Raw genomic sequence first — 19,873 nt, 5'->3', positions numbered from 1 at the left:
CCCCTTTCTTTGACGATGGCTTGCCAGATTGCTTTACAATAACCATTGGCTCATGGACGCTTCATTTATTCACGTACGGTCTCCGGGGACTTCATTTTCAAATGATTGCTATTGAAGTAAGATTGGTTTCAGTGATATTTGAAGTAACCCTCTACCATACACACAGCAACGTTTTTTTTTTTTTCATACAGAAGAATTTTCATATAACGGCAATATTCATTGTTATTGTATTGACTATTGTACTGTTCTCCATTTTTGTCTAATAAAAAAAACAATCAATCAATCAATCAATCAATCAATCAATCAAATCATGAATTTAGTTTATTAAAGACACCGTAATATTAACAAACCAATGTAGTTTATTCCTTTATTTACAAGTGTGCATCGTTTCAAAAAATAGTATGTCACAAATACATTTTAAATTTAAATTTCACCTCACTAAAGAAACTACACAAAATTATACGGCTATTGCCATCTATTATTTGGCAAAGGTAGTTAAAAATACATTCTATATTCCATTATCTTCTAAATTGAATATGTCCAAACCAAGTAAATAATAGTATTTGTGCAGTATTTTTTTTTTTTACTTAGTTATCATCTTTTATCTGGTCCTTCTGCTCTTCAGAGTTGTCCAGGTCCTCAGAGATAGATGGCACATCTCTCTGTGGAAACATGAACATTAATAAGGTAAGGTAAGGTTCAATTACCCCACCCCCCACCTTTAATATTAACCATGTTCATGCATGGTTTGCTGGGGCCTGGGGGCAGAAACATGGCTTTGAGCTAATCAGATGGTTGGCCAATCTTCTAGCTTCCAAAAGAGGGGACCCCCTTCCAGGACTGACAGGTGTGTAATGGTGTCGAGTGGACAATAACCAAATGCAATTTGTTTTATGAACTGATTTACAGTATGAAGGTTACCGAAACCTGAGCATGCTATGAGTACAATAATATCAGTGCAACACCATCGCAATAGCAATGCAGGGGCTGATCATTTATTTTTGCTTGTGTGTATATATATCGTTGCTGTCAGGCCCTACGACAATGAAGTATATTTCAAATTAAGTGACAAAAATAGCAGATCTATAAGCTAAGTCTATAATGACATGGCCAAAACAGGGGCATGGGAGGTGGTATGTCTGTCTGTGGGTTTTCAAAGTGTTTAACCAATGAAGAGTATTATCAATAACTACATTGTGTCGATTGAAACACAGGCTCACTGTGTCCAAAGGGACTCACCGACACCACAGATCCTTGAGAGGTTGGTTTGGTTGGTGTCAGCCATTTTATATACTCCTCTCGCACCTGGCAAAAAAGAAGAAGAAAATAAAAAATGTACCACATACTTTAAAACATGCAAAGCAGATAACAAACTATAAGCTTGTAAACATGGAGATGTGTTTTGACTTCTATTTTGCTTTTAACACCCATGGTAAATCATCAAGCAGTTATTGCTTTAATTAATAGTCAACGACATTTGTAGCAGAGTAGTTATTTTCAGTAGCAGTCACTTAATAGCTGTTCTGCATCTGGTCAGAACCCGCACAGTTATGGGTTCCAGAACAACTTAGGTTATAAGTGTGAAGGTGGTAATGTAGTTGTTAAGATGGTATGTGTTACGGTCGCATTTACTATCAAACCCTGCACAAAGTGTAAGTCAGTCCGTCAGTCTGTCTGTCAGTCTGTCTGTCACACCTCACACGTCACACTCTTGCCCTGCTCATATCTCCGCAACCGTTGCCCCGATCCATGCCAAATTTTGCACACACGTTCCTTACCTGCCAAACTACAACCTCCAAGGACCCCCGGAGCTCCAGGGACCCCCAGGTCCCTGGGGGACCCCCAGATGTAAAAAATGACCAAATGTGCTAAACTGACCAAATGACCACCCCAACGGGGCTGCTCACGGGGAATTCCCGGGGACCACCCACTCCTGGTGCTCCAGAACGGATGCAAAAGTGGTGGCGCCCCCAGTGGAGGACCCCCTACACTGCAGCTCACATAAAATGCCGTAACTCCGGCTAGGAGCGACCGGGACAGCCGGGGCCGGTACCTATTCGTCCGCCTTGCCGGCGCGGAGACCCCACCCCTCATTTCTCACATGGCCCTCTTCTAGCGCCACCATGTGGCCGATTCTTGCAAAACACATTTTTGGACACTGCTCCTACAATTTTTGCCCTAAAATCACGCAAATCGGTACACAGTATGTCTACACTCATCCCATCAACATGAATCTCTCCCATATAGCGCCACCTCCAGGCCGATTTTTAAAAACACATTTTTGGACACTGCTCCTACAGATTTTGCCCTAAAATCACGAAAATCACTACAGTATGTCTACACTCATGTCATCAACATGGATCAGGAAGATTTTGGCAAAACACATTTTTGCCCTATTTGTGGAGATAAGTGACCTACGGTCGCTTATCTCCCGATTAGGGAGTCTTACTGGTTGTTAAGATGGTATGTGTTAAGGTAGGTGGTCATTGCAGTAACATGCTACCAACCTCTGGTGTGTGCAGCAATTCACCACCCCATTTTCACAGCTTTTCATGCAGTATGTCATAATCCTTTACACAATGAAATTAATCAACTGGTTGGGGTTCAAAATATGACTTAACCTAAAGACCTATAGACCCAGACCAAGTTGTGTTGTGTTTACCTCCTTGTTGAGCAGACAGTGAACAATGAAGAGGCAGGTGCCCTGCTGGGAGTTGAGAAGAATAAATAGCACCTGAAAGAAGATGTTGGACTGGTACAGGCCCAGTATCCAGGTACAACCCAGAATGACAAACTGAGCCACGATCTTGAACACAATCAACCTGCAAAGAAGAACGAGTTTCCTTTTAAAAACGTATTTTGAACGAAGCAATATCAACGTACAATCATAGCATGATCATGATAAAATATTAGTAGTTAGTAGTTTAGATTAGAAAGGTAAAATAGGTGACAAACTTTGACGCACGCACGCACGCACGCACGCACGCACGCACGCACACACACACACACACACACACAGACCTGGTGTCTGTGTTAGAAACATCATTCTTCATGTTGGCCAAGGTAGGTCTGAGACTCCAGAGAGTAGCACAGAACAAGATCCAATTAAGCTGAAGGGGGAAAAAAAGAAGAAAAAAATGATTGAATATATTGAATTTCTGTTGACAAAAGAAGTGACTCAAAAGGTTAAATGACCAATTCAGTGTCCGGTATTGTCATAGTTGGCTAAAACATGATTTCAGTATAGCTTGGAAAACAACTCGCCCAAATTTCAAACTTGCTGGTTATCCAACACACAGACAAAAAATATTGTGCAGTTATTTTCTATTATCAAAGTTATTGTATTGTCGCATCCTAAAGCAGGTATATATTTAAAAATATTCTTGTTATAAATTCAATGGAAAAATCTGGCAAAATGGTGTGCTTTTATAAATGATGAAAAGAAATATGGTGGTGATGTGAAGTATACCATGAGTTGGACTATACACTAATCATAATCAGACCACAGTCTTTTAAACAGCGCATGTACTAAACACACAATACTAAAGTAATATAAGATAATGACTGGTTACCTAAGCATAGATACCTGTATTTGCTACACAATCCAATTGAACTCAAACTCAATATTGGCTTCATACTGTAGACATATGCCGGGAGCATCAAAACCTACGTGTATTGTTTCATCAACGCAAAAGAAAGAGCTTTGTTCACAATCACAATCAATTATTGTTTCTGTCGAAGGATTATTCTCTGGATGGTCTGCATGTGTAAAAATAAAGACAGTAAAACGACACCAGTATTCAAATATTCAATTCAATCTCATAATTGTATATATCGTACACTCAAGTTTCTTTGGAATGGAAATAGTCATAGGCTGTTACTCACTATTGTCATATTGTGTTGATTCAACAGACAAATCAACAAAATTCAGCTTATGCTTGTTAGTCATATTTTTAGTTTTTTTGTTTGTTTGTTAAATTGTTTGTTTTGCCATGATTATACTCACTATAAGGACGGTAATCACTGGTCCTGTTAAAGCCCAGTTGAAGTTACGATCTGTTGACAGCCAGCACCTGCAACATAAAGAAGCAAAACACAACATTATCCATGCAACATGTGAATTAATCAGACAAAAAAAAAACATGTATTTCTGTACTGTATTTGTGCTACTCACAACCCCGCTGAAGTTTCACCATAGCCATCAGAATACACCAAAGCAGAAACGCCCACAATTACAAATGGAACACCATAGCCAATCAGGTAGAGGTATGGCCGGGGGAGTCCATCTCTCTGGATGACCTGCACCTTGGAGAGCCTCCACACCAGCAGGTAGAGCTGTAGAGCCTCCAGGAGCATCCACATGAAACTGGACACAACCAGGAAATGAAGCAGACCAGCTACGATGGTGCAAGTCAGCTGTGGAGACATAACACAATGACTCTACAGCGTGAGACATTTATTGCCGTTACAGAAACTCATTCCACATGTGAGTGATAAGTGATTGTCATTACCATAGACAAGAAAAATCTAACCCCAGTTTGAAGTGAGCGGTGGATTTCTTTAAGCTATACCCCTGTGGAGGGAGGGCGAGTTCTTTTCGCAGCACCGTCCCGTCCCGCGTTCCCATGGAGGGGTCCGCGGCCCCTCAAGGGACACAGGTGAAATGTTAAACTGCTGATGATACGGAGCGCCGGGAGGTAGCACCTAAACCAAACCTTAACCCTAACGTCAGTAAAACTAACGTGGGTGAGAAGATCTCGGATCTCGGCTCCAGGCCACCGCGGGTGCCGCGGGACGGGGTGTGTGTGTGTGTGTGTGTGTATGTGTGTGACTCAACAGCGCCACTTGGTCACCCAGGCCCAAAACATAGTTACACACACAGCCACGCATAGGAGACGGTATGACAACCGCTCAAAAGAGATGGACAAAGCTACGCTCATATACTCTGCTATTAGGCCGATGTATCCTTAATTTTTAAACACTTCAACAACTAATCAATGTAATTACTCCATGTATACTAGGATAGGCATTCATAAGCTTTTAGCTTCAGCCTATTCCTGTGTGATCAAATAAACTAAACTAAACTAACCTCTACAGACGGTAAATGAAGTCTGCATGACCCCTGGCCTTTCCTCTAGTCAAGTCAAGTATTTTATTTATGAAGCATGTTTGAAAACAACCAAATAAAGTACCATTACAACACACAAAACATAAAAAAACAAGAACAGGCTATATCAGAATATCTATGACTAAAGCAGTTCAGACAAAAGACTACTAAACCGTAAAGAAAATAGCAGATCTGCTATTTGCTGTGTGTGACAGCATCGTACGACAGAGCCTAAATAAATCATTGCAGAGAAAGATTTTAGCGGCCTGACTGACATAGCCTACCCCTAGTTCGGCACATAATTAACTCAGCAATGTACTTATTTCACCACATCTAGGACATGCAGATAATAGCATACCTCATATTGGACATATCTGTCGTTCCACAGCAGCAGCAGGTGAGACAAGCCGAGGCTGAGGCAGAGGTGAAGACGAGCTGTGTTGTTGATCTTGGGGTTCCAGCTGCACAGCAGGAAGGTGAAAATGGCCAAAGCAAAGAAGAACAGACCAATAGTAACACACACTCTGTTCAGCCACTCTAGGAAGGGATCCTCTGGTGGAGGCTGAGAAGAATATAATGCACACAAGGCAAACATGTTGGACTCACAGCATACCGGTAGGTGTGCAACAGTTAAATGAACTAATCAATAAAAATAAAATCCCTATATTGGTCACGATGCTATTGTGTATAAGTATAAATAGGGCTTAAAGGACAACTTTGTTTTTTTACAACAAAAGTTCATATTTTAGTTATTAGAGAAATGAAAAGATGCATGTTAAAATCTTTTCATTTACTTCTTTCTATCGTTTTAGTGATTTTAGCGATTTTGATTTGCATGCATGCCCCCAGGTTGGGAGCATGCATGCAAGGGTCTAAATATATGTCTTCTTAGACACAATAAGCCCATTCCCCAGATGCACCGCAATCTTTCATGGGCAGATGTGACTTATGGGGGTTGGTGTAATTAATAACAAAGAAATTGCCTGTCTAAAAAGACATATTTTGCCACTGTACGGATGACCCCACCCACTGAAATCAAATTACTAAAATCGCTAAAACAATAGAAAGCAGTAAATGAAAACATTATAACACTCTTCTTTTCTTTTTCTCTAATTACAATCCAAAATATGAACTCTTGTTGTAAAAAAAACACAAAGTTGTCCTTTAATTCATTTACATGAACATTTTAAACAATATATTCTTTGAAAAGCTTCTTGACTAATGACTATTGATTAATCAAAAAAGTAACGGACAGAATAATCACAGAGAAAAAAAGAAAATATAGAGCAGGTGTACTTGCTCCCTCTGAGACGCACACACACAACCAATACCTCGTCTCCAATCTGCAGGATGAGGGCGAAGGTGGAGAGGTGAGAGCAGCTGCACACTGTGTAGTTTTCATCAGAATACGTGACCTGACAGCCATCTACAGACCAACCCATCTCATTTAACTCCTCTTCTTCCCTGTCGGCCTCCTCTTCCTTTCCTTTGTTCTCTGCTCTGTCCTCCCAGTACACACATGTTACTAAACCCGCAGGCACTCTCTGAAGCAATGGAGCACAAGAAACAGGAACAGGGGTCATCAATATGTCCGTACACGGACAAAGACTTGTTCTTGTCCACGGCAATTTTGTTCTTATTTTGATCGTAAGACCCAATTACTGAATGTCAAGTATCTAGGTTAACATGTATGACACTTTTTTTGTTTTTGTTGCAAGGACACCCTTATACTGTAGTTACAGACATGTTATGGTCATTCAGGGCTAGCTATGTGTTTATTGTCCACAGATTTTGTATGTACTGTATGTCTGTGGCATTTCTTTTATTTTGACAAAGTCCACTTCAAACCAGCATGGCGATGACCTCTGAACTGGAATCACTAGATCATCAGAAAAGGATGATACTGTATGAATATAGAACTATTTTTAATATAGTTCTATATTCATTCATCACAAAAGGATGATACTGTATGAATATGGAACTATAATTTATTGCGACCATAGATCACAGCAGTAACTATGAAAACCGTTACATCTTGTGCCTTGAATAGGTTTAAATGCAACAATAATGTAACATGTTTGGAAGCGAGGATGCTAATGGTTAGCTGAGCACCTTCTTGTGCTGGATGGTGAAGTTGACCGGCTGGGCGAGCTGGGTGTGGTTGGTTTTGGGCAGGGTGGCTGTTATGACGTCTGAGTACATCTCTGTCTTGTTCTCAGTCTTGAAGTAGTCATGACTCAGGAGACTTTCCATTCCATTAAGAGTCATGAAAGCCACTGCAGCAGAACCTGTTGATCCGCTTGGTCAATGAACATAAACATTTTTGCATTTGATCGTCTCCATCATCTTCATATTAACCACTTAATACTGAGTTGACCGGAGTCCCTTGTGTGTCTATAGTTGGCCCCTTCCTTTTTCCCCTCTACACCAAATATCTTTGCCAAAAATATTGATCTACAAGCTCACTATTTGTTGTTTATTGCGACATGTTGTGAGGTTAGATTTAGGGTTCAGGTCATTGAACTCTCTTCTCACCATTGTTGTTTCTGGCCAGATCCTGCAGGTTGATCTCCATCGCGTGTCCTTTGACTAACAGAGGAGGAATGTTGTCATCACTGCTGTCTGGACCAATAGTTTGTAGATTCAAATCTGTTACAAGGACACAGTTATTTGGGATCTCCAGTAACAAACCCAGAACCATGAGCATCAGACCCAACAGCATTGAACTGTAACAGTGTAAGTGCTGTTTTCCAAGGCTGCACACAACACTTCTTGGTCTTGCTATTTCGTCGTTGTCAGGTGGAAACCTTGTATGTCCAAATACCGTTCATTTTGTATTTATCATTTTGAAAATGATTTAGACTAGTGAAAACAGCCGATCTACAAGCACACAACGCCTCGCGGTGCGAGGCGTTGTGTGCTTGTAGTAGATACGCTGTTTTCACTACTTTTGTTCGACGGCCTTGAATGATGAAGCGGGGCTTTACTTCACAAAAAAACATACACATTTGAAACGTGGAGATACAAGGTTTCTGCCCGACAGTGACGATTTGCACTCTACCAAGTGCAATATCAATATGATACCAACCTATGCAATATTGTCTTGTCTGTGCAATATTAGATTATACAGGCTGTATCTTCATCACAGCATAATTCATTATACTTACAATACCTTTCACAATTCTCATACTTCTAAAACCCTATTTTAATTTTTTTGGATCACTTTTTAAATGTACCTTTTTACATCTTACTCTTGTATTTTCATCTTATTAGTAGATCTATATGAATTTCTTTCCTTCGTGTCTGAGACCAATGACCAAAGTGGTTTGAATCACTCTCTAGCGGAGAAAAAAGTACATCATGTTAGCTATCTAATAATGCCTTTATTTTACTTTTAATGTGCACAGAGAAGGAATTTCCTCAGAAGCCTATGAATCCACCAGAGCAAATCAAAGCAAAAATTTGATTAAACAAAGTGACATTTCATTTACCCACAGCTGAAGACTGCATGGTTTTGTTGGTGCTGTTCGCAGTAGGATCCACCAGGGCAGACGCCAACCGCCCTGAAATTCTCAGGATAACACTGCCCATCTCGCCATCTTCTTCATCTGTCTTCACCACCTTTTGTGACCTTGACACTGGACTTACACTGGTTAGTCCCTAGGAGAAGTTCAGTTATTGCGGTTAACTAAATAACATGAACCACATGAATCCTGGCCCTATTATTGCCATGTCATAACAGGCAAACATTTGGCTAAAATAGCTAAATACAGATCTGCAAGCTTGTAGATATGCTAATTTCAGTAGAGGTGCAAAAGGAGCTCTCAGAGGGAATCTGGTCAATTTAGTATGTACAACAATGTGTCTCTATTGAGACATCTCATAAAGTCTCTCCAAATGCTACAGTACATGGCTGCACCAAAAGAAAAGAAAAAAATGTATAAGTTAGCGAGTAGGCCTACCATAGACATAGTTGCAGAGAAGATGTTCTTCACTGTCTGCAAAGAGAAAGAAGGTCAGTGGAAATCTGAGTGAGAGTCAAAGTTATTAAAGCTTAATTAAAACCCTCGCATAAACAGTTTAAATAAGGGATGGATTAGTACAGTCGTAATGAGGTCATTGATTTCCCTGAGATGTTAAATTAGTATTTTGTTAGCACTCAATAATTGATGACAGATTTCCCACTTTGGGGTAGGTGGTTACTTTCTACTCACCGACTCTGGTAGGATCACATCAGGATTGTCCATCAGTTGTTTGTTCATTTGGTCAAGGAAAGCTCTCTCTTTTGACTGTCCCTATACAGTCAGAAGACAAACCTTATCTATTAGTACTTGTTTTGCACAGAATTGTTATAGACAGACACAGTATGAAATTACAATCAAGACAAACGTCCCGATTCTGGCAATGTCATGAAATTCACGATAGGCAAATATTCAGTGAAGCTCATAATGCATTGTGAGCTTCTATCAGCTGTGGATGAGTGATTAACCCAACAAACATAAAATAGTAATTTGCTGAAAGGAAATCTTTCAAAGTAATGCTTTACATTATTGATCAAGCTTGGTGGTGATCTGATGAATGACACTATGTACCGTGGAGGTTTAGAATGATAGAGATAACTGCCAGCTTGTGAGATGAGACTACTATTCTAGGATATTCCTCTTTTGTTGCTTACAAAGGGACTGTTGCAGCATAACAAGATCCTACTCACCTCCGCAGGTGCTATGTCATCTAGAATGTCTGTAAGACCTGTTGATTTATCAAAAATGAGAGTTAAAATTAACTGCTCAAATGGCACCTAAAAAAGCACGCTGTGCATAAACCCATATGCACAAATGTACCACTGAAACCTGTGTTATTCTTTTACTCAATGGGTTCTCGACGTGGGGTCCAGGGACCCCCAGCGTTCCTTGAGGGGGTTCTAATAAATGGACCCTTAGAGGTCTGTTACTCTGAGAGTTTAGAAATGGCACCAAATGTGCACTCTCAGAGTTATGGAGGATCCTTGCGCTTACTTTGACAAACAGAGACCCCCATTATCCACTGCATCCCAGTTGAAGGGAAGAAACCATCAGGACAGGCACAGTCAAAGGCTCCTGGGCGATTTCGGCACACAGTGTTTTGTCCACATAGGTCTGCTGTCTCACTGCACTCATCTATATCTGTGGAGGAGAGAACATGCCAATACTCTGGGCTTACTCAAAGTAATTTGGCAACTACCACATCGTAAACATGTCACACATGCACATAGGCCTATTGTCCAGGTGTGCACACACCTTGGCATGGGTTTGCAAAGCTGGCAATTTGGTTTGCATCGTTTAACCGGAAACCAGGGTTACAGTTGCAGAAGTGAGCCCCGACAGAGTTGGTGCAGTTTGCATCAGGACCACAGATCGTAGCATGTGTCACACACTCATCAATATCTGGAAGAATTCATGGAACAAATGTAAAACATTTATTTAGCTTTTCTAAGGATACATAGCTGATAATGTACATTCAACCACTTTTGACCTGGGTCCCCCAGAGGTCAACACTTAGCCATCTATGTTTTTCCCATCTACAGCAAATCTCTTCAGCAAAAATAATAATAATAATAAGGGGGGTAATAATAATAATAATAATAATTGCCTATTTTTGCTGAATGTTTGCTTATTATGACATGTCCGGGGATGCAGGGGTTCCTATGTGCTTAATATTACATCTTTAGAAAGCTGTCTCTTTCTGGGAACAGCCTGGGAAGCTCTGTGACGTGATCTTATATAACCTTTCTCTCTATTTCTCAATATCATTATTTCAGTGCTAATGACATGACATTAAAGTGAAATGCTTTTCAATGTAAACTCTAAGGTTAATCTCCTTGTATATGTAGCAGTGGTTTTCAAAGTGGGATCTGGGGACCCCTGCTGGTGTTCCAGAGGGTCCCCAGCCACATGAGAAGAATAAGCTTTCTCATATAGGCTACAATTATGGCATTTAGACAATTAGCCAAATCTATGTCCATCTGTCTGTGTCTGTGTCTGTCTGTGTCTGTGTCTGTGTCTGTCTGTGTCTGTGTCTGTGTGTCTGCGCTTACGTCATCCAAAGGGGAAAACCCTTGAAAAAACAGAGTGACTTCATCAACTGGGTGATGACGTCACCATCATCACCATCTAACGAGCTAACGAGGGACCAGCATTCTTGGTGATGTCACCATCAACAAGTGCGGCCTGATATAAATTACAAGGCGGCTCTGCTGGCGCACAAGTAGGCCATGCGGGCCATACATAAATTAGTCAAAATCTATAAATGTCTGTGTGTCTGTCTGTGTTTAAACCCATAGCCAATCACAGGCTAAGGGGCGTAAGGCCAATCAGAGAGGGGAAACGGGTGACGTCATATTATTGAGTCAAATATAAGGGCGGGCCACGAGAGGGGACGTCTATGCCCGTAGCCAATCAGATGGGCATAAACGGGCATATGTCCGAAAATCTTGAGGATTGGTGGATTGGTGAGCTTCACATGACATTTTGGCCAACCAGACTGCTGGAGAATAAATGGGCCAATTTCCATGTTTGGTCAGGTTTCACGTGACATCATAATATCTTACTATAAAACAGGAGAAGTGGGCACAAACCTCTATGAAAAGGCAATCTGTGGTTCTATAATATGAAACATGTGTGATATGTTGTTCCCTTCTGGTCTTAGAGCAGACTTATTGTAATTGCAAATACCTTCACACATGTTGCTCTCGCTGATTGCTACTTTAGGGTCAGTCGGTCTGTGCCCCTGTTGACAAGCACAGGTGTGCGCTCCAGGTGTGTTGGTGCAGATAGAACTAGGACCACAGACGGTGGAGTTGAAACATTCATCAATATCTGAGGATGGGGATATTGTTAGTATCGCTGCACTTGTTTACTGTATGGACAGTACATGAGAAATATGATGTTAAGAAACACATTCCGGACTTTCCGGTGTGGTATCTAAATCGTGTTCTTAGTATATTTTTGAAGCGGTGAAAACCGCTTCCAATGAATGGCTTTGTGTGTATCACGCCCATATATGGTCATTTCAGTCCAGAATGAACAGGCTTTTTCAAAAACAGAATGTACGTTTAATTACCATATGGTGATCTCAGTCCAGAATGAACAGGGTTTTTCAAAAACACAAAGTAAGTTACCTCATGTCCATATATGGTCACTCCAGGCCAGAATGAACAGGTTTTTCCTGTCCCGTACGTGCAAAATATCAGTCCAGAATGAATAGGCTTTTTCAAAAACAGAATGTCCGTTTAATTACCATATTTGGTGATCTCAGTCCAGAATGAACAGGGTTTTTCAAAAACACAATGTATGTTACCTCATGTCCATATATGGTCACTCCAGGCCAGAATGAACAGGTTTTTCCTGTCCCATACGTGCAAAATATCAGTCCAGAATGAATAGGCTTTTTCAAAAAGCAAAATGTGTGTCCCATGACCATATATGGTCATTTCAGTTCAGAATGAATAGGCTTTATCTGTCCTGAATATGTGTGTGGTGTCCCTCCCGGTCAGATGGATACTTTGAGGATTGGTCAAGCTTCACATGATAATTTAATTGGCCTTCAGGTTTTATCTGTCTTGTACATGCAATAGGTCTCACCTATTGCAGCAATGACAAATAGCCGCATAATATAAGAGCAAAAGCAAAGGCACAATAAGAATATACAGATGCTAACAGAATGGTAAACAGGAGCATTATGGCAGACAAGAGTAAATACATTGAAAATCTAGCAGAAGTTGAAAAATGTAGTAGGCCACAAAGATAACAGAAACTGAAATAATTATAGAGGGATGCAGTTGACAAACAACTAAGAGACCAGCAAGCAGGATTTTTTATATATTTTCTTAAAACCTATTATACCGGCTGTCATACCGGCTCTCCAGACAATTCTATACTAAGATTCACCGCTTCACTTCGAACCGAGGTTTGATTTTTACACTTCTTTTTGAAGAAAAAGAAAATCTTCCTTCAATCATAATACCTGATGATCATGTTTTAGGGGGGGAAAATCACGGCACCCTGTCTTTAAAAAATCGCACCCGTGCGAAGTGAGCGGTGCAAACTAATTCCTGCGCAAATCAGTGTTGATAGGCATGCATGGCAATATTCTTTTTGTTGTGTATGATGTCAGTCTAGAGGTCTGCTCAGACTATATAAGTCTTTATTGTCATTTCTCATCAGTTAGTTGACCAAGCTACGGATTGTAGCTTGTAAGAGTGTCATATAGTGTAATGATAAGTTACCTTATTTACCTCCAGAGAGGCCTCCAGAGAGGCGAGAAGAGGCCAGAAGATGAATATTTTAGTTTTTCAAAGTCTGTTCATTTGTATTTTAAACTTGTATTACCTGCCTATCATTTATAACCTGTAAGATTTTCCACAGTCTGTCTAAAAGTGTGGTTATTTTATCGCTTATAAGTGATATTCATCTAATATAATTTTGAAATTCAAGGTTAGCACCGCTCAATAATTTTTTATGACGTATTTTACGCGGCCTAAACGCGTTATGACGTATTTTACGCGGCCTAAACGCGTTATGACGTATTTTACGCGGCCTAAACGCGTTCTAAATCAGGGTGAACCAATCGAGTGCCTCTGTGACTATGACATCATGGACAGATCAACAGAATCGAAGTGTTTCATTGGTCTAGCGAACTCATGTCATCATCATTTGTGACATCATAGTTTTGGTAAAAAAAGCGGTCTATAGGAGCGGTTAGCACCGCTCAAAAAATCACACCTAATGTGTAGTGAGCAGTGGTCGTGCTTGCATAACGTCTTCAGACTAGGATATAGATCTAGGATGTAATTAGTGATGTAATACAGGCTACACACACACATTGCTATGGCAAAACGCTGAGGAAAAATCACACCCAATTACATCTAGGATGTATTATAGTTAGTTAATTAATTAGTGATGTAATACAGGCTACACACACACACACATACACATTGCTATGGCAGAACGCTGAGGAAAAGGTGGCTGCTATGGCAAAACGCTGAGGAAAAGGTAGCTACAGACACACGCACAGCCACTCTATGGAGCGTTTTTTTCCACCGGTTTACCACCTGTTTACCACCGCTCAAAAAAGTAGTACAGGCCTATCATTTACCCACTAAAACATGTGAAACCCATCCTGGCCTGGAAATTATAGTACCCCCTGTCCACACTGTGATCTCCATGAGAGGGCGACAACCATCAACAAAACCATATCTTTCTTCCCTCGATGACAATTTGCAGTGAAGTGCTATCAGTACCACCATAGCACTGTTGTGATGGAAGTGACGTGAAGTGACGTCACAGCACCACTCACGTCATATAATTGGTCCTTAATGTTCATGATAAAATAGATTGTTCTACTGAGTCTTAGGAGGGCTGTAGGCAGTTCAGAAAAATTGACATCATCAATGGGGAATCCAAGCTAATAGAAACGGCAGGCTGAACAGTTACCATTGCTATAATTAATGGAAGCCATTGTTCTACTATAATACACATCTAAATATATCATTTTTTAATCTTGTCTAAAAAAATCTGCCTAACAAACCACTGCCCACACTCCCACACACACTCAGACATAACACTCACACACTCCACCAACTTTACCAGCAGCCACGGTTGCTTAGATTCTGTCGGTGGGCACCGGGGGTCTGCACTAATAAGATGGGGAAAAGAAGCAGGCAGAGACAGAAGAACCAGAACAAGCCTGGTCGCAAAGACGACAGAGACAACGCTGGCTGGGGAGCAGGGTACGCTGACATCGTCAAAGAGAACAAGCTGTTTGAGAGCTACTACAAGGAGCTGGGTCTGGTCCCCGAGGGAGAGTTTGGTCAGTTCATGGAGGCCATGAGGGAACCTCTGCCAGCCACCATCCGCATCACTGGATACAAGAGCCATGCCAAAGAAATCCTCCACACTCTGAAGGAGAAATACTTTAAGGAGATCCAGGAAGTTGAGATCGATGGCCAGAAGATAGAAGCTCCACAGCCTCTGAGCTGGTATCCAGACGAGCTTGCCTGGCACACCAACATGAGCCGTAAGATCCTCAGGAAGTCTCCCCTGCTGGAGAAGTTCCACCAGTTCCTGGTCAGTGAGACAGAGTCAGGTAACATCAGTCGACAGGAAGCTGTCAGCATGATCCCTCCTCTGCTGCTGAAGATCGAGCCTCACCATAAGATTCTGGACCTGTGCGCTGCTCCAGGCTCTAAGACGGCGCAGCTGATCGAGATGCTGCATTCTGACATGGACGTGCCGTTTCCAGAGGGCTTTGTGATCGCCAACGACATGGACAACAAGCGCTGCTACCTGCTGGTCCACCAGGCCAAGCGTCTGAACAGCCCATGCATCATGGTGATCAACCACGACGCGTCCTGCATCCCCACACTGCAGATCACAGACTCCAACGGCGAGAAGGACGTGCTCTTCTACGACCGCATCCTGTGCGACGTGCCCTGCAGTGGAGATGGGACCATGAGGAAAAACATTGATGTATGGAAGAAGTGGACCACCAGTAACAGCCTGCACCTCCACGGGCTGCAACTGCGTATCGCGGTGCGTGGCGTGGAACAGCTGGCTGTGGGAGGGCGGATGGTTTACTCCACCTGTTCACTGAACCCCATCGAGGACGAGGCCATTATAGCAGCACTTCTGGAGAAGAGCGAGGGAACCCTGGAGCTGGCAGACGCCTCCGCCGATCTCCCAGGGCTGAAATGGATGCCGGGGGTCACTTCCTGGAAGCTGATGACCAAGGAGGGCCAGTGGTACTCGGACTGGTCCGAGGTTCCCACCAACCGTCACACGCAGATCCGTCCAACCATGTTTCCTCCCAAAGACGCAGAGAATCTAGCCGGCATGCATCTGGAGAGATGTATGAGGATTCTGCCTCATCACCAGAACACTGGAGGCTTCTTCGTAGCCGTACTGGTGAAGAAGGCCGCCATGCCTTGGAACAAAAGATTTCCTAAGCTGAGGAGGCACCCCTCCTCAACGGCCCAGATAGGGGACTCCCCTGCGGGCAGTACTTCCACAGATGCTTCCCACTCTGAGGCTCCTCCTGACGAGCTGGAAGGTGGGGCGGAGGAGGAGAATGGAGCAGAGGACGAGACCACCCTCAAAGGACATCAGGCCCAGGAGACTAAACGAGATGGGGTGTGTGGGCATCCTCCACAAAAGAAGATGAAGATCTTTGGTTTCAAAGAAGACCCCTTTGTGTTCCTGACTGAAGATGATCCGGTCTTTACAACGATACAGTCATTCTATGACCTCTCTCCAGACTTCCCCAAACAATGCGTTCTGACCAGAACCCACGAGGGCAAAAAGAGAAACCTGTACATGGTCTCAAAGGAGCTCCGCGATGTCTTGCTCAACAACAGCGAACGCATGAAGGTGATCAATACAGGAGTGAAGGTGTTGTCTCGCATTAGTGATGGAGAGGAGTTTGGCTGTGCCTTCAGATTGGCTCAGGAGGGCATCTACATGCTGTACCCATACCTTCGCTCCAGGCTGATCACAGTGTCAGTGGAGGACATCAAAGTTCTGCTGACTCAGGAGAACCCCTTCTTCAGCAAACTGCAGGATGACTCTCATGCTCAGGCCAAGAACATTGGTGTGGGCAGCATCGTGTTGAATTACCAGCCAGACCCAGATAACCCCTCAGAGCCCCGGTGCCCCATAGAGCTGTGCGGCTGGAGGGGCAAGACGTCCATCCGTGCCTTCGTCCCTCGCAATGAGAGGTTCCACTACCTCCACATGCTGGGTGTGGAGGTCTTCAGAGACAAGCAGGGACAGGGACAGGGCTGGAGGGATGCAGGGGAGGAGCAGAAGGAAGGAGTAGAGACCATGGAACAAGAGGACATGGAACAGCGGGCCAAGTCGGATGCAGAGAACGACAATCAAGACGTGGCTTCTGCAGAACCAAAGGCCAATGGAGGGAACCCAGAGGCTAGTTAGTGTAAAGAGGCTTTCAAATGAACCGGACAAGACAGATGTAAATGCTGGAGCTGTTTTGACCAGGCTTGGGCAACGCCAAACCATTAAGAGAGAGACAGAGAAGTGAGGGCTGTTCACCAAGTGTCTGTGCTTTTCGTGTTGTTAACAGACTAATCTCTCGAGACAGCCTCAGAGTCGCTACAGAAAAGGGACAAGTGGGCGGTCCCTTTTCGTGACGATGGCTAGCCAGAATGTTAACAGACAGAACACCCTCCTAAAATGAGCACATGGATTTTTCCATGCTGGTTTGGTTTTGGATTTGAGCCCAGGAGGCGATATTCCATCCATCCATCCATCTTCAACCGCTTATCCGGAATCGGGTCGCGGGGGTAACAGTTCCAACTGAGACCTCCAGATTTCCTTATCCTGAGCAACTTCCTCCACTCCCTCAGGGAGTATACCAAGGCGTTCCCAAGCCAGTTTGGAGATATAATCCCTCCATCTGGTCTTTGGTCTGCCACGGGTCTCCTCCCAGTGGGACGTGCATCGAGGACCTTCCTAGGAAGGCACTCGAGGGGCATCCGTACTAGGTGCCCGAACCACCTAAGCTGGCTCCTTTCCAAGTGTAGGAGCAGTCCAAGTCTCTCTCGGGTGACTGAACTTCTCACCCTATCTCTAAGGGAGATACCAGCCACCCGTCTGAGGAAACCCATTTCGGCCGATTGCACCCGCGACCTTATACTTTCGGTCATGACCCACACTTCATGACCATAGGTGAGAGTAGGAACAAAGATTGCTCGGTAGACAGAGAGCTTTGCCTTCCGGCTCAACTCTTTTTTCTTCACCACAGTGCGATTTAGCAACTGCAAAACCGCTCCTGCTGCTCCGATTCTCCGGCTGATCTCCTTCTCCGTCTTCCCCTTTCTCTCATTCGTGAACAAGACCCCGAGATACTTAAACTCCTTCACCTGGAGTAAAGCCTCATTCCCTACTTGGACTGCACAATCCATCGGTTTCCTGCTGAGAAGCATGGCCTCAGATTTAGAGATGTTGATCCTCATTCCGGCCACTGTACACTCGGCTGCGAACCGGTCCAGTGAGAGCTGAAGGTATCGGACCGATGGTGCCATCAGGACCATGTCATCCGCAAAAAGCAGTGAAGCAACCCTTAGCTCACCGAGCCTTATACCTTCTCCACCACCACTTCGCCTCGAGATCCTGTCCATGAATATCACAAACAGGATAGGTGACAAGGCGCAGCCTTGGCGGAGGCCAACCCCCACCGGAAAGGAATCCGACTTATTACCGAGCACACGGACACAGCTCTCGCTTTGGGCGTACAGAGATTGGATGGCCCTCAACAAGGACCCCCTCACTCCATATTCCCGCAACACCTCCCACAGAACCTCCCGGGGTACCCGGTCATATGCCTTCTCCAAATCTACAAAACACATGTAGACCGGATAATCATACTCCCAGGCCTTCTCCAGGATCCCTGGAGAAGGCCTGGTCAGTCAGCTGGTCAGTTGTTCCACGCCCAGGACGGAATCCACATTGTTCCTCTTGTATCTGAGGTTCGACTATCGGCCAGACCCTCCTTTCCAGTACCTTGGCATAAACGTTCCCGGGGAGGCTGAGCAATGTGATACCTCTGTAATTGGCCACACGCCCTCTGGTCCCCCTTTTTGAAAAGTGGAACCACCACCCCGGTCTACCACTCCCTCGGCACTGTCCCAGACTTCCATGCGATGTTGAAAAGACGTATCAGCCACGACAGCCCCTCAACACCCAGAGCCTTCAGCATTTCTGGACGAATCTCATCAACCCCCAGGGCTTTGCCACTGTGGAGTTGTTTATCTACCTCAGTGACTTCCTTCCGGGAGATCGATGCCGACCCTCCATCATCCTCAGGCTCTGCTCCTGTCAGGGAGGATGGGTCTGATGCTATTGGGTTTAGGAGTTCCTCAAAGTGTTCCTTCCAACGCCCTACGACTTCCTCATTTGAGGTCAGCAGATCCCCGTCCTTGCTGTACACAGCTTGGATGGTTCCTCGATTTCCCCTCCTGAGGTGTCGTATGGTCTTCCAGAACAACTTTGGTGCCGCCCGAAAGTCTTCACACTTCTCCATGGACTCCCCGAACTCCTCCCACACTCGCTGCTTAGCCTCAGACACAGCTGTTGCTGCTGCCCTTCGGGCCTGTTTGTACCCTGCAACTGCCTCCGGAGTCCCTTGGGATAACATACCCCAATAGTCGGACGGCTTCCCTGACCTCCGCTGTCCACCAGGGTGGCTTGTTTTATTGTCATCTACTGATGATCTTTTATTTTTGTTTTCAATTTAAACCGGATTATTAAGCTGTTAAAATGGCCAAACAATGTTCTGTTTGTTTCATTCACGGTTGAAGAGGTTTCTATTAGCCACCATATAATTTTCTATACCTGTAATCCAGTACGGAAGCTTGATTAAAAAGTGTTGCATTCTTTAAAAAGAAATCGGTAACACTTTACTATAAGGTACAAAGTAATACACTTAGTTAATGCTTAACTAACACTTTATTCCTGATTAACTAATACATCAGTTAATCATGAATTCATCATGAAAAATCATCAAGTAATGTTGGAATAGCTATTACTTAACTAACGTAATCTATCAGTAGTTAAGACTATGTTAGTTTATAGTTAGTTAACATCAACCATATTATGGATGGTTTGTAGATCAGTTTTTTCTGGTCAATTCTATGCCCAGGATGAGTGCTTCATAGGCGGGTAGGATTAGTGTGTTGACCCGGTGATACTGGTTGGTCTAAAACTTCCAGGGGTC

The 19,873-nt window shown here is 43.5% G+C and overlaps 2 protein-coding genes across 2 annotated transcripts; one reads left to right on the top strand and one right to left on the bottom strand.

Annotated features, from left to right (window-relative positions):
• Nucleotides 1–587: 587 nt before the first annotated feature.
• On the bottom strand, nt 588–7,682 carry LOC308282797 (adhesion G protein-coupled receptor E3-like; the record flags this gene model as incomplete). Its single annotated transcript, XM_080723184.1, has 10 exons — nt 588–662; nt 1,240–1,305; nt 2,663–2,822; nt 3,022–3,110; nt 4,007–4,073; nt 4,175–4,416; nt 5,466–5,669; nt 6,439–6,651; nt 7,220–7,395; nt 7,643–7,682. 10 exons carry the CDS (start codon nt 7,680–7,682, stop codon nt 588–590), a joined length of 1,332 nt encoding a protein of 443 aa, XP_080579310.1.
• Nucleotides 7,683–14,787: 7,105 nt separating this feature from the next.
• Nucleotides 14,788–17,073, top strand: LOC308282796 (RNA cytosine-C(5)-methyltransferase NSUN2-like; the record flags this gene model as incomplete). Its single annotated transcript, XM_080723183.1, has 1 exon — nt 14,788–17,073. One exon carries the CDS (start codon nt 14,788–14,790, stop codon nt 17,071–17,073), a length of 2,286 nt encoding a protein of 761 aa, XP_080579309.1.
• Nucleotides 17,074–19,873: the final 2,800 nt, after the last annotated feature.

This window comes from Nannobrachium achirus (genome assembly GCF_963921795.1).
Source record: "Nannobrachium achirus genome assembly, chromosome: 4".
Classification (NCBI taxonomy): Eukaryota; Metazoa; Chordata; class Actinopteri; order Myctophiformes; family Myctophidae; genus Nannobrachium; species Nannobrachium achirus.
Note: the sequence above shows the minus strand (reverse complement) of the source record. Positions and strands in the feature narration are given on the sequence as shown.